At 48.7% G+C, this 14061-nt stretch overlaps 1 protein-coding gene across 2 annotated transcripts in view; it reads left to right on the top strand.

The window, feature by feature from the left end:
* cep85l (centrosomal protein 85, like) overlaps positions 1–14061 on the top strand; it is a 48263-nt gene that overhangs the window by 12649 nt on the left and 21553 nt on the right. For both annotated transcript variants that reach the window (XM_010883023.4, XM_010883022.5), the window contains exon 3: positions 13261–13979. In XM_010883023.4, the coding sequence (XP_010881325.1) occupies positions 13261–13979 (719 nt within the window). The remainder of the gene's footprint in view (positions 1–13260; positions 13980–14061) is intronic.

Genomic DNA, 14061 nt, shown 5'->3' on the forward strand with positions numbered 1-14061 from the left:
GGCTTCACCACAGTGGGTCTCAGTAAAACAAGCCTGCCAGACCGACAGAGTAGCAGGCTGTAAAGCTTTTGATTGAGGGGTTAATGTGGAGATGGGGGGGACGGGACGGGACATTGTTGGTCAACCTGTGATTTTAGTTAAGATCAGGTCTGTCTCTTGTTGAAGACCTTGACTCTGATCACTCCAATGAATTTGCTGGCAGATGTTCAGAAAGGGTCAACTAATCCATGAACGGTCAACATGTTAGTCATCACCAAGCCCTCCTCATGCCAGATCAGTTGTTTTGCGACATGCACAGTGTAGTTCAATTCCTTACCTCCGTTCCTCCTTCTGAACACCAAGGTCACCGTGGGCTCTGTGTGTACACCACCAGGTTCTCAGCTTCTTATTTTGGCCCGTGCTGGATCCAGATCCATTGAGAGCTTTACGTAAAGCAGGTCGAGCCCAGGTCAGCACCGGGGTGTTAGGTTCCCACTGAGATGACGGCTGATTTGGAGATGAGCCGAGTCACAGTGACTTATGGGCCAGGAATAAACATGGAGGTGCCCGGAGACATCCAGGAAGGATGCTTCTCATTCTCCTGAGCGCTCTATTAATACTAGAGAACATGGTCTCTGCGTATCAACGAAAGGCACCTCAGCACTCGCTCTATAAAGAAGGCTTTCCTCTTACCTCCCCCCGGGTCTTGTTTAAATCATTTTCCACAGATTGACTGTGGTGGCGATTAGGGTTAGGTGTCTTGCTCAAGGTTAATACTCTTGTCCTGTGGTCTCAGGCTTTCAAACCAGCAAACCTTTCAGTAACTGGCCCAACGCTCTTGACCGGTTGGCTTTCTGCCGCCTTATTGACGTTATTTTAGGACTAATCTAACGCTTTTCAAAATGTTGGCCTGGATCACATTTTGTAGCGGATTCTGGAACAATTCCTCCCAACCCTCTGAGCTTTTAATGGGGTCTAATGTATTTAGGCAGCTCAGCCCCGATTCAGATTAACAGTTTACAATGCCAGTTTCCAGGAGTCATCTGAAGCAAGTTTCTAAATCTCTTGCTGATCCCAGCCTAGTTTCCACCTCCCAGGAGGTTCTTAAGTAGACAGACTCCTTTTAAAATGCGATTTGGTGTCGTTTTGCACCATCCCAGGCATGCTTGGCCAGTTGGGGCTCATCTCATTAGTGTGTGAGTGTAAGAGGGGTAATTGTGTTAGACCCTGATTGTTTTGGTGATGTCCTGCCCCGCTCCGCCCCCTTTTCCCCAACATGGTCGTTAGGCCAGCTGGTCCCCTCCCATCTCACTAATGACGGGTCATGCCACACGAAGCCTGTACAAGGACAGTTCTTCACTTAACCTAGCGAGGTCAGCTAATGTGTTTCAGAATGTTTGATGCCACACTGGGTTATAAGGCTCACGGTTTAGTCACAGCCTTTAAAACAAAACTATTCACTTGGAGAGTCTGCTCCAAAAGTATCTTCATATTTGAGTGCATTAGCGTATACTTAAAGTGACTTAGAGTATTGAGCGTGTACCTTCTGGTACCTTTCCCGTAGGGGAATCCAGCCCACAAGTGGCATTCGAGTGCCCCGCTCTGCCAACTAAGCCACCGTCTTTAATGTTACTAAGATTTGTTTTGTGTACTGTGTGCCTAACCCTGCTTGTATTGAATCCACTGACATGTAGTTTGTCTGGTACAGCTTAGACCTGAGAGCAAAATAAACACATCCTAGATATTTGCATGGGCCTATAATCCCAAGCCCACTCCTGCATAAACTGAAGGGTATTTTTTCCCCAATCAGCCCTGCTTTCATACAGTTATTCTGTTGTGTGGCTAGGCCTGCATGCTAATGCTAGCTTCTAGCCTGCGTGCCAGTCATTCCTGTGGCAGTTCGCTAACACACAGTAGCCGGCTGCGGTTAGCTTTTTGGAGTGTTATAAATAAGCAGCGTTCCTTTGTTCGCCTGTTTCTCCCCTGCCTCCACAGCCCACTCTCCAAGCCTCTGTCTTAGATAGCGATGAATCTGAGCTAGTTAGCTTCACCGCTGGGAACAGAGCTGAACCCAGCTCCAGCTTTCTCCCTCGTCTTCGGAGAGGGGGCTTTGGCACTGATGTGTTTTTATTTATTTTTTTTTATGCACAATGTGACCCAGTGATGACTTGGACATCTGCATTCACAAAGGGGAAGGCCTTCTCGTCTGGTACTGCTGTCATAGCATTGCAGTGGAGGGAACCAAAGAGGGCTGGTGTTAAGGTGGTTCTCTGCAGTTCAGTGTCGTTTGTGTCTTTTTCTTTCAGGCTCAGTGAGTCAGGCTGAGTGAGCACAGATGTAGTCGTGTGCTGTAGGCGTTAGTTGGCTCATGTCCTTGTAAGTCTGGCATCAGCAGGCATTCTTATGAGTCTGTAGGAAGAGCATAATTTGCCCCCTTAACAAACCAATTTGTCTCAAATAATGAAAAACCAAGGGACAGTAATCTGTTGTATTAGCTTGCATGCTTATGTGGCCATGTAGCGATTCCTCCATGCGTGTTAGCATTCTGCTACACTGTTATTTACGTTGTATAGCTTCCACAAAAGTGTCCCATGAGTAATCTTTTAATAAAAATAGAATGCACTAACACCAATCCCGGACCCTTTCAAGGAACGTAATCCTATTTTGATTAACACCTCAATTAAAGTGGCTCTTGTAGAACAGTTTGTTTTTTTGTCTAATCTTAGGTGGTTTTAGTAGGATTTATTAAGTAAAGCCGAGCCCCCCAACGTTTCTGAATCTGTTGGGTAGTTTAGGGTGGCTTGAGTGGTCCAGACGTGTCAGACAGTTGGGGTACTTGGATACGGAGCTGGCAAGAGGTCCTGTTCATGTATGGATCAATCATTAGGCTTGGATTTGGGCCATGCTTGCACACCCTCTGTAATGAGTGGGGGGCTCCCCTCCAGAGTTAATCTAGGGGGCCAGGAAAGAAAAAAATGAATGAGACTTGTCTGCCTAGCTGTCAGTCCATGGCTGGTACAAACACTGTCCATCATCAACCCTCTCATACAGAATGGAGTGGGTGGAGGGCATGTGCAGTGAGCTTGACGATGGAGGCGAAGTGTGTGTGTGTGTGTGTGTGTGTGTGCGCTTGTTGAATGGTTTGTTTTTCCCCTCTAGCAGTGTTAAGAGGATGGCTCTAAATGCACAATGGCTGTCATCCGGATAAAGGCTTGATTGATATTTACCCAGAATTTCACAAGTTCCTCCAGCCTCGTTTAGAGTTCCCAAGGAAACCAACTTTCACTTTGCTCTCTGTTTTGGAGCCTTTGGCACTTCTCTGTAAGTTTTCTATTCTCCACTGAGTGTTGAAAGTGCCATGGTGTTATGCCTAGTCTTGCCTGTTTTTACATGTTGGCTAATACTTTGGTTCCGTTTCAGTCCACAAGACTCATCTTGTTTAATCTTTCTAAAGATGTATGGCCTCCATGTGGTTTTGAGAATCATTTTGAGAAATGCTAGATATTATTTTTATGGAAAATAACCCCTGTTTTCTTGTCTCAAATGTTACAGAGATTAACAAGCCCAATTTATCTCAGGCTGTGAATGAACAGTTTCTCAGTTCTAAAATCCGCTAAGACTAGTGCAATTCGACAGAACCTCCAGGACCAAAAAGTGTCCTTGTGAAAATGAAGGTGCTTAATGAGGTCACTCAGCTAATCCCCTCGCTTCTAAAACCTAGAATTTAAATTTTCTTTTGTAGCTTTCTCTAGTTTTTCATTAACATTCTTCTAACAGCCTTGCTCAAAGATTGTAGGGTTCGGCCTAGTGAGGTATAATTTCTGGTGTCACTGGAATTTTCCAGTGTCAGATGAAGCTATTATGGCTTAGCTGTTTGGTGGGTACATTGAAGATCCAGGATAATGGAGTCGGGGGGTCCATGGGCCTTTCATTCGTCAGTCTGTCCCGGCTTCAGTTCCTATCAGTGTGGTGTGAATTCAGAGCCCGCATGGTAGGAGCTGGATCTGACACAGAACACATTTGTTTTTCTGTTCTTGTGGGGACCTGGAACCTAAGCCTGACCCAGAATGCCATGCCTATCCCCTAGACCTAGACCTAAACCTAACCGACCAAACCTTCCTCTAACTTTAACTTAACCTTAACCTCCTTAACCTAACCTTTATGGCTAAACTTAACCTAACCCTAACTTTGCTCTGGAACTGGAAATCCCATCCTTCCTATTGGGGATTTGATTTGTTTGTGGGGAATTCAGTCGTTGTGGCTGACACGGGGTACCTTCTGTTGGTTAATGAATCCTCTGGGGCTGGATTCACTGCAGTCTTCCCTGTCTTCTCTGCTCACACCCCCTGGTATAAACACAGTAAAAACCTACAGTCACCACCTATTGTAGCTTCCTATTTTCTGAGTGTGTATTCATAGCCAACACTTTGCCGTTCTCCCTGTCTTCTCTCCTCCCTCTAGTCACTAGCTACAGAAAATGGAAATCAATCTTTTTCTTCCCTTTCTCTGAGTGTGGTCATATAGCCAGTGTGGTCCCAGGGCAGGAAGTATTAAAACTCATATATCTCCAAGCTCTCTCTTTCTCTCTACGTGGAAACACAGAGCCTAGTAGTTAGAGCATCCGACCAGTAACCTAAAGATTGCTGGGTCAATTCCAGGAGCCGGCAAGGTGAAAATCTGATCTGTTGTTGTGTACCTAAGCAAGGCAGTTAACCCTAATTGATCCCTGGGGCACTCATCATGGCAGCTTCCTGCACCTCTCCAGTTTGGAGGGATTGGGTTGGAATGCAGGATCTCTCCCTTTGTCGTTCTCTCCCTCTCCATCTGTTGGTCGTGCCGAAGAACAGCTCTTAACTGTGGCATTTTGGCCATATACCACACCCCCCCGTGCCTCATTGCTTTCATATACCATGGCTTTTAACCAATCAGAATTCGAACCCCTTCATAATCCAGTATAGTTAGATGGCTATTTCAGTTACCCGACCAGGCTCTGTGGGGGACCCCAATGGATAAAACATGCAATGATCTATGGGAGGGCTGCAGCAGCAGGGCAGTGGTTGGGCTGTATAGCTGTGTGCACTGATACAGTATAGGGCATCCGAATGGCAAGCTCGGTGCTGCCGATGGAGGGAGAGCAGCAGCTACAGGATGAAGACGACTACACTGCCAGATCTGCCTCAGCTCAATCATCGATTGGCTTGGTGCGTGGCGTGAGACTTGACGTTTGCGGAGCGTTAGGGGAATGTCTGCGGACTCATCTGTTGTTATCTATCATGGGTGAGCAGAGCCCAGTTAATCTGCCTCCTCTCCTGTTATGAAGTCCATCTCTCAGCTCTGACAGGGTTGATGTCTCAGCGCTTCTCTCAGGCCTCAGCTTGAAGCTCTCCTGTTCATGCTTGTTTTACTGGATCTAGTCTGCTGGCAGGTGCTAAGTCAACGGTTGTCATTACGGCTGACTGCTGAGCCCTGTCTTTCTGCTTCTTCTGTTTCTGATAGGTATTATTGAACAGACAGCAAAGAAAAAAGCAGGGGATTTACTGAAAATATTTTAGGTGTTTCTGTTTCTCTGGCCTGTCTCTCTGGCCAAAGCCCTAATACTAACCCTAAACGCAATTATGAAATTAAACCCATTTTTTAAAAGCAAGGAACGACTAAATGTTTTCAGATTTCCTCATTTGCCATGGGTTGCTATAGTTGTGAGGATGGTTCACACGAGTACTGTAATAAAGACTAAGTCATCCAGGACCACTGTTTCATCCAGGAACGCGCTGGCGTGGGTGGGTTTATTGAGTAGTGCCTCTTCATTTTCATCTAGTACTACCCAGCATTATCCACAGCCCCTTCTTGACACTCCAACGCTAAGGATCTCTTACATGAAATTTGGCCTGGAACTATTACGTAACCAAACCCAGGAGGCGGCCTGGACCGACTGTGACTCAGAAGGACAACCTCTGTTCAGCTGCTAGGTGTTACGCAACTCTTTTTAAGAGCCCCGGCTGGGATACTGCAGCTCTAGACCTGTCACTGAGAATTAGACTTAAACTCGTTACTGTTGGCGGGCTGAACGCATAACCGCTAGGCTACTTAGACCCGAATGACCCCAGTTCTCATCTCTGTACACGCCCCGCGCTCCGTTCAGATAGCATCCTTCCTGCCTGGTCTCCTCTGTGGCTGATATTTCAGCGGGTTTTTCTCGCCTCCGGCCGCCGCCCCAGCTCCATGTCTCTGTAGTTGCGTCAGCACATCTCTCCCGTCCAGGACAGCAGCAGGTTGTCAGAGTTAACCGTGTGCTCTGTGGTGAATTGTCATGCGGCACCATGTGGAGATGGGAGCTTCCTGGTCTGCCCATGTTATGCCACGAGGAATGCCTGTCGCCAGGGGGCATGGCCACGCCCCAGCCTTCCCTTCTGGGGAACGCCTCGAGGCTCGTTGCGTACATACCTAAGATTTTTTCGCTTTGAATAAGATTCATGATGCTAGGTTCTAAATCACTTGGCCGTCGTTAAATCACCGTCTGTGACCTGTGGAGCCGTGCCGTGGGTCCCGCGGCTCGTGGCTCCGCCCTCCTTTAAAGCCCTGATGTTAGAACCCCTGAAAGGTATTGGTGCAGCTCTGTCTGATGCAGCCCTATCAGGTTAAAGATGTAAAGAGATCCTGAACGCCGCATCCCTGAACACCACCTCCCTGAACACCACCTCCCTGAGTCTGGGTGGGTTTTACGGATGACCTCCCACCAGCTCACCTTGGTCTTCCTTTATTTGTGACAGGCAGGACAGAGGCCACCTTCTCCACAGACAGGGGTCTTTCCAGTCTGTACATTATGTCCCTGAGTGGCTCAACCGTATTATGTTTACCCATCCCGATTTAAACCTAGATCAAAACATCCCATTTATATCCTTCCCCAGTTCACCAAGCAACAGGCCAATATAGCAGCCCCCCCCCCCCCCCGTTCCCCCTCCAGGCCCATCTGGAAATGTGGCTGTGTTTTTATAGGACCCTCTTTCTTGGTTCCTGGCTGAGTCCTTGTTTTCAACTTAAGTCGCATGTTCTTCCCCGGTGACCAGTCTCCTTGGCGCCAGCGCTGCCACGAAACCAGATAGCTGCCGCAAAATACGCGCTAATGTGGCATAAGCGCTAGCAGGGCTCAGGGTACACACGCTTCAGGGAGATACAACTCCAGCCATGTTAGCAATGTGTCTGGCAGACAAAGTCCTACACATGCTCCTAACCATTTAGTGGCAACTACACTGTCTTTCACACACGGTGTCGTACACCCATCCACACATATTCACTTACGCACTCACACAAACTACCCGTTCTGCCAAACACACTGAGAAGGCCTCAGAGCTGTTGATTGGCCAATAGATGCAGGATTACTCAACCTTTCCTGACTGGTGGATCACCGCACGAGACGGGCTTCTGTTTACAGTGACGAGGAGGCTGACGCAACCATCCCGATCACATGGCCAGCTCCTTTCACCATCACCCCAGACATGTTGACCACACTACGCTTCTCCTGTTGTTGTTGTGGTCCACCTGGACTCAGCGTCCTCAGGGTCCAGGGGAACAACACTGTATGACTCATTCACTGTTTGCTCTGCCAGCTTGGCTGGTGTTCAAGGTTCTGGGCTGTGATGTAAGTCCAGTCTTCGCCTCGGTCTAATTTAGATCAGATCCCGGTCTGCCTCGAGGAATGCCCACGCGATCCGCCTGGTCCCGATCCAGCCGTGTTCTGTTTCTGGTCTCTCCGACAGAACACACGGATTAGCACTCGTCTTGTTTTGAGTGTTGCAGCCCAGCCTCTGTCTGTCCTGGCCTCGGCCTGCCTCCTGTTATGTAAGCGGGGGTTTGGGCAAACACACTTTATTGACTCTCCCGGCAGAGTGATTTCCTGGACGACCTTGCAAAAAAAAAGCATGTTTCAGGCTGATGTGAGGATGTGTGGGACCCAGGCTTCACCCCAGGCTTCACCCATGATGCAGCCTCCATCCACAGCCCCCGACCCCACTGTCCCAGGGTGTCCCGTTGGAGCCCGGCCTGGGAGTGTCGCAGTCCAACAGTAGGGGTTGAGAGGATAGGCGTGGAATGTGTGTTCAGCTGGTGTTTTGCGAGGCAGTGGAATGTGTGTGTCTGTAGCTCGGGCTTGATGGACAGCAGGGTGTGATGTTTGTGTGTGTGTGTGTGTGTGTGTGTGTGGCATTTCACACTGCGTTGCACCTTTCCATCTCCCTGGGTGAGGCTGGCATTAACAGGGCACAGGTGAGTGTTGGGGGGCTGAGATGAGCTGGCCCACATTCCATTAGTTTCCTCTTTCCCAAACCTTGTCGGAGTCCTTTGTCTGTGTAGCTATTCAACTAGATGTCTTATATCGGGTCTGTCTATATGTCTTATGTCTGGTCTGTTTATATGTCTTATGTCTGGTTTGTCTATATGTCTTATCTGGTCTATCTATATGTCTTATATCTGGTCTTATGTCTGGTCTGTCTATATGAAATATATCTGGTCTTATGTCTGGTCTGTCTATATGACATATCTAGTCTGTCTATATGACTTATCTTGTATGTCTATATGACTTATCTTGTATGTCTCTATGTCTTATATCGGGTCTGTCTGTATGTCTTATATCGGGTCTGTCTGTATGTCTTATGTCTGGTCTGTCTATATGTCTTATGTCTGGTCTGTCTATATGTCTTATGTCTGGTCTGTCTATATGTCTTATGTCTGGTCTGTCTATATGTCTTACGTCTGCTCTGTCTATATGTTTTATATCTGCTCTGTCTATATGTCCTATATCTGGTCTTATGTCTGGTCTGTCTATGTCTTATGTCTGCTCTATTTATATGTCTTATGTCTGGTCTGTCTATATGTCTTATGTCTGGTCTATCTATATGTCTTATGTCTGCTCTGTCTAAATGTTTTATATCTGCTCTGTCTATATGTCTTATATCTGGTCTTATGTCTGGTCTGTCTATATGTCTTATATCTGGTTTTATGTCTGGTCTGTCTATATGTCTTATATCTGGTCTTATGTCTGGTCTGTCTATGTCTTATGTCTGGTCTGTCTATATGTCTTATGTCTGGTCTGTCTATGTGTCTTATGTCTGCTCTGTCTAAATGTTTTATATCTGCTCTGTCTATGTGTCTTATATCTGGTCTTATGTCTGGTCTGTCTATATGTCTTATATCTGGTCTTATGTCTGGTCTGTCTATATGTCTTATATCTGGTCTTATGTCTGGTCTGTCTATATGACTTATGTCTGGTCTGTCTATGTCTTATGTCTGCTCTATTTATATGACTTATCTAGTCTGTCTATATTTCTTATATCTAGTCTGTCTATATGACTTATCTAGTCTGTCTATATGACTTATCTAGTCTGTCTATATGACTTATCTTGTCTGTCTATATGTCTTATCTAGTCTGTCTATATGTCTTATCTAGTCTGTCTATATGTCTTATCTAGTCTGTCTATATGTCTTATATCGGGTCTGTCTATATCTCTATGAATGGATGGAACTGGGTCAGGAACTTAAATGAGACACACCTCCCTCCCTCCATCCCTCTATCCATCTCTTCATCCCTCCACCCATTCCTCCCTCCAGCTGTGGAGAAAGCAGGCTGTGAGTATGGGGACTGTTATCTGGGACAATGTTAGTTCCATGCAGATGTGTAAGGAGGCTCTGAGCTGAGGGAGGGCAGACAGAGTACTACCTGCCCCAGACTTCCGAAGGCCTAGTTGCCCATTTTTGCCTCTTTCCTTTTATTTCTCTCTCTAGCTCTCTCTTTCTGTCACTCTCGCTCTTTTTTTTTACCCTGTTTTTCTGTTGCATTGCCAATCAGATCCAGATGAGTCTATTCTGGGGTCATTGAATCCCTGGTCTGGTATGGCAATCCAGCCTGCTTTAACTAGACTCTTGTGGAAATGGGAGACTTGTGATCTACTCTCTCCCGGACTAAATAAGGGCTGAAAACTACTACTACCTCCCTTTTTATTGTGTAATGAATACCAGTTGTAAAAGGCTTTTATTGTGTGTTTTGTTAGGCTGTTGCTTGCCCCTTTGATTTCCTACATACCATCTGAAATCACTCTTCCTAAAGTAAAGGTTCCACTCTGCTGGCCCTCGGCTTCATATTGACTCCCATAACTCTTTTCTTGTGCTGTTTGCTCCAATAACAAGTTCTTTGGCATTGTTTAAATGTAGTGCCCCACCTAAACCTGGAAAAGCCAGATGCTCTCCTTTGTTTGTCTTCCATTTGCCCTTGTCGTATCCTCCCTGCCACCAGTCCGTCATGTGATCTCCTTATGGCTCCTCCAGTCGTATGTCTGTTAGCATCTTGGTCTTGGAGTGGTGACCCCCTGCCCTCTGTATGTCTCTCGGTGCCTGACTGTGCAGTATAGCCTGGTAGTTCTGTCATACACAGTGTCCCTCTTCCCTCCAGTAGCCGTGGAAAGGCCCGGTCGCAGTGACCCTACAGGGGTGCTGACGTCCGTTTGTAGCATGGAGAGGAGCTAGGCGCTAGCTCGCTACGTCCGTTTGAGCAGGTCCGACGCCCGTGCTCCAGCAGTAGCCAGCTGTCCTCACGTCTCCGTGTTCTTACTTCAGCCAGACGATTTAATGTCTGCTTCCAGACCAGGTCCGGTGGTCTGGAGGTCTGGTTCTGACCGGGTTATTGGGTACAGCCAGCTAGGGGAGGAAGTGTCTGGTGTGTGTAGTGGCAGCAGGTCCAGTGTGGAATGTGGACCCCCCCCCCCCCCCCCACCGCCACCACTCCTTAACCACCTCGACTCCACCCCCAACCTTTTCAGCTGCTGTGCCATTTGCCCTGACACATGTAAGTGTTGCAGTAACAATGGAACACTCTGTGAGGACCTCAGCCACTGTCTCAATTAGCGCTGACCTCAAATGGGATCCCAGGATTCAAGGTGAACGGGAACCGAAAAGTCAGCTGACTGAATCTGTGTGGTTGGGTTCCGTCACAACGAGGTCTTTGTCTGAGTACAGAGTCATTCCAACTAGGCTACTTCAGTTCAGCTTGCGAGCTGTGGACGCGTCTCCATTCTGAGAATTGATCTGCATTCTGAAATAACGGTTTTAAAATATAGCTAACAGTCTTATCAGTTGGATTGACCATATAGGCTCCAACGTGGATGCAGTCCTAATGGATATTTGAGTGTCTCCTTCCTGTCAATATTTTACAACATTCTTGAAGCTAAGTCGTAAATGTGGGGGAGGGGGCCTCTGTGATCTGCTAAAGCTGGGACAATAAACTAGAAAAATTATCTACTTCTAATTTGAAAGGAAATGTGTTTGCTGTAATGGCTGGTTGTTAGTGGGACAGTTGATGGCTACAGCAAACTGCTAGTTGTAGTTGAAATAATAATAAATAAACAAATATTACACATACATTTTATGGTAAATGGAATTGATAAAGGTATTAGTACAGTATATCACCAGTTAGGACAAGGAGATGTCCTGTACTGGAGGACTGAGAAGCAATAACCCTGCCCTGCCCTACCTATCCCTGCCCTGCCCTACCTATCCCTGCCCTGCCCTACCTGTCCCTGCCCTGCCCTACCTGTCCCTGCCCTAACCCTTCCCTAACCCTGCCCTGCCCTACCTATCCCTGCCCTACCTATCCCTGCCCTACCTATCCCTGCCCTACCTATCCCTGCCCTGCCCTACCTATCCCTGCCCTACCTATCCCTGCCCTGCCCTACCTAACCCTGCCCTGCCCTGCCCTACCTAACCCTGCCCTGCCCTACCTATCCCTGCCCTACCTATCCCTGCCCTACCTATCCCTGCCCTGCCCTACCTATCCCTGCCCTGCCCTACCTATCCCTGCCCTGCCCTACCTAACCCTGCCCTGCCCTACCTATCCCTGCCCTGCCCTACCTATCCCTGCCCTGCCCTACCTATCCCTGCCCTAACCCTGCCCTGCCCTACCTATCCCTGCCTTACCCTACCTATCCCTGCCCTACCTATCCCTGCCCAGCTCTGCCTAACCCTGTCCTAACCCTGCCCTGCCTATCTCTGCCTGTGTGGTGGTAGTTACCATGCCAACTGGTTTTCTCTTCATGGCATGACATCAAACGATTAAGGAGCTGGTCTGGAGCGGAGACCCCTGCTACTGTCCACCCACGCTGTCTCTGGGGCTGGCTCTCCCTTTCAGAACAGCTGGGCTGGTTACACTCCTCCCGGATGAGGAACTCCCTGCTCTGCTGCATTGCGGAGTGCTCTGTCTTTAATGAGATGCACCGAAGCCCTGGCGGAGCCTCTGTTGTTCCTCTGTTTCTCTACATGATGACAGCTGGATGTGGGCCTCTGGTTGTTTACCTGGTTTCTGTGATGAGCTGATTAACGGGTTGAACTGATCGTTGGTTCTGAGAACAAGCCTGGTTACGTAATCGTGGTTGACCATTGATCTTGTGGCTGAGATCTACAGTAGCTGGATCATTAGGTGTGGTCCTTCCAATGAATCATTAGTGGTTATGATGGCTCTGTCACACATCATTAAAACCCTTCTGTACAGTCTACATTTAAAATAGGATAATGTGGAATAAAAACAGTTGTCTAAATACTTTTTGTTAATGCATTTCCTATGCATTTTAATGTGACTTTGTGTGTGTGTGTGTGTGTGTGTGTGCAGAAGTAATATTGTTTGGGCAATGTGTTTCGTTTATCATGTTTTTGAGGTATCATGTGTTTTTGGGAGCACTGACCCGCTTGTTTCCCCTCTGTGTGCGTGTTTGTTTGTATGGCTGCTCTTGTCTCGACTGTCCTGTGAGTTGTGTCATTCTTGCGTAAAGCCCCAGAGGCAGACGTGGCCATGCCTCCCCAGCTCAGCTTAAAGAGCAGGGCTTTTCTCTGGATTCTCCACCTGAAAACTCCCATTAGCCATCTGTGATCACATCCAAATGTCTAAGGTCTAATGTGTTATTGGTCTATGTATTGAAGGTCTAATGTGTTTAGATCTTTCTTAGAAGTACTCTAAGAGCAAATTCACAATGGCACAGATGACGGTACTAGGTTTGCGAAACCCCATATTTGATCCAACCACCTGAACACAGCGCGCACACCAGCACAGCCTTCCATGAACCAGGAGAAATTCTCTCAAAGCATAATTCCCAGGCGAATATTGTGAGCCCTCCTTGGTCAGGTGCAAGAGAATAATAATGTGTAATAATGTGTAGTAAGTGAGATCGTTAATAGATTCCGCCCACACGTAGTCGCTGTGTTCTCTTTCTGTTGCCATTCTTGATCATTCCCTCCTCTCCTCTCCAGACCAGTCCAGCTCCAGCACCACCCTGTCCTTCCAGCCGCTGCGCTCCCAGGCTGGCATCCCCACGGCCCACGTCATGCCCTCGCCGTCCGCCGGCTCCAAGCTCAGCACGGCGCCCTCTCCCGGGGGCGGCTCCTGGTCTTCCTGCCAGCTGCCCTCGCCCCTCGACAGCCCCCTGGACATGAAGGACCCTCGGCCCGTACGCCGCTGGTCTTCCCTCACCCGCCTCAGCGGCCAGGAGAAGTCCAGCCCCGGGGTCCGGTCGGCGTACCGCTCGGACCCCCACGGCTCCCTGGACAGGGGGCTCCTCTACGGCTACAGGCCGGACCACCTGGAGACCACGGAGCCCTACATGTCCCAGGGCCTCCACCTGCGCTCCCCGGGGGCCGAGGCCAGGTACAAGTACCCCCTGACGGCTAAGACTGACTGTCACTCGTCCCCGCTCAAACCCAGCACTTTGGACCTGACCTACAGTGCCTTACCGGAGTCCAAGCAGCCTGGCACTGGGCTGACGGTACCTGGCCCGAGGGGCCTGCCGCTGGGCCGCCAGGCAGTCGGAGGCTCCCCCATCCAGCCGGCGGTGAGGACCCAGATGTGGCTTAGTGAGCAGATGGAGTACCGGCCTCCCGGACCTGGGCCAGAGATGTGTGGAGGCCTGTCGGCCTGGCAACAGGAGCAGCAACAGAGGGAGAGGCTTCGGCAGGAGGCCGAGGTCAACCAGGTGAGAGGGGGGACGTTGGGGTGGGCTACCTGTTGAGACATCTGGCCTTTAAACCGATGGGTGCTTGTTGTTCTCGGTCTGT

Source organism: Esox lucius, chromosome 18 (assembly GCF_011004845.1).
Source record: "Esox lucius isolate fEsoLuc1 chromosome 18, fEsoLuc1.pri, whole genome shotgun sequence".
In the NCBI taxonomy this organism is placed as follows: Eukaryota; Metazoa; Chordata; class Actinopteri; order Esociformes; family Esocidae; genus Esox; species Esox lucius.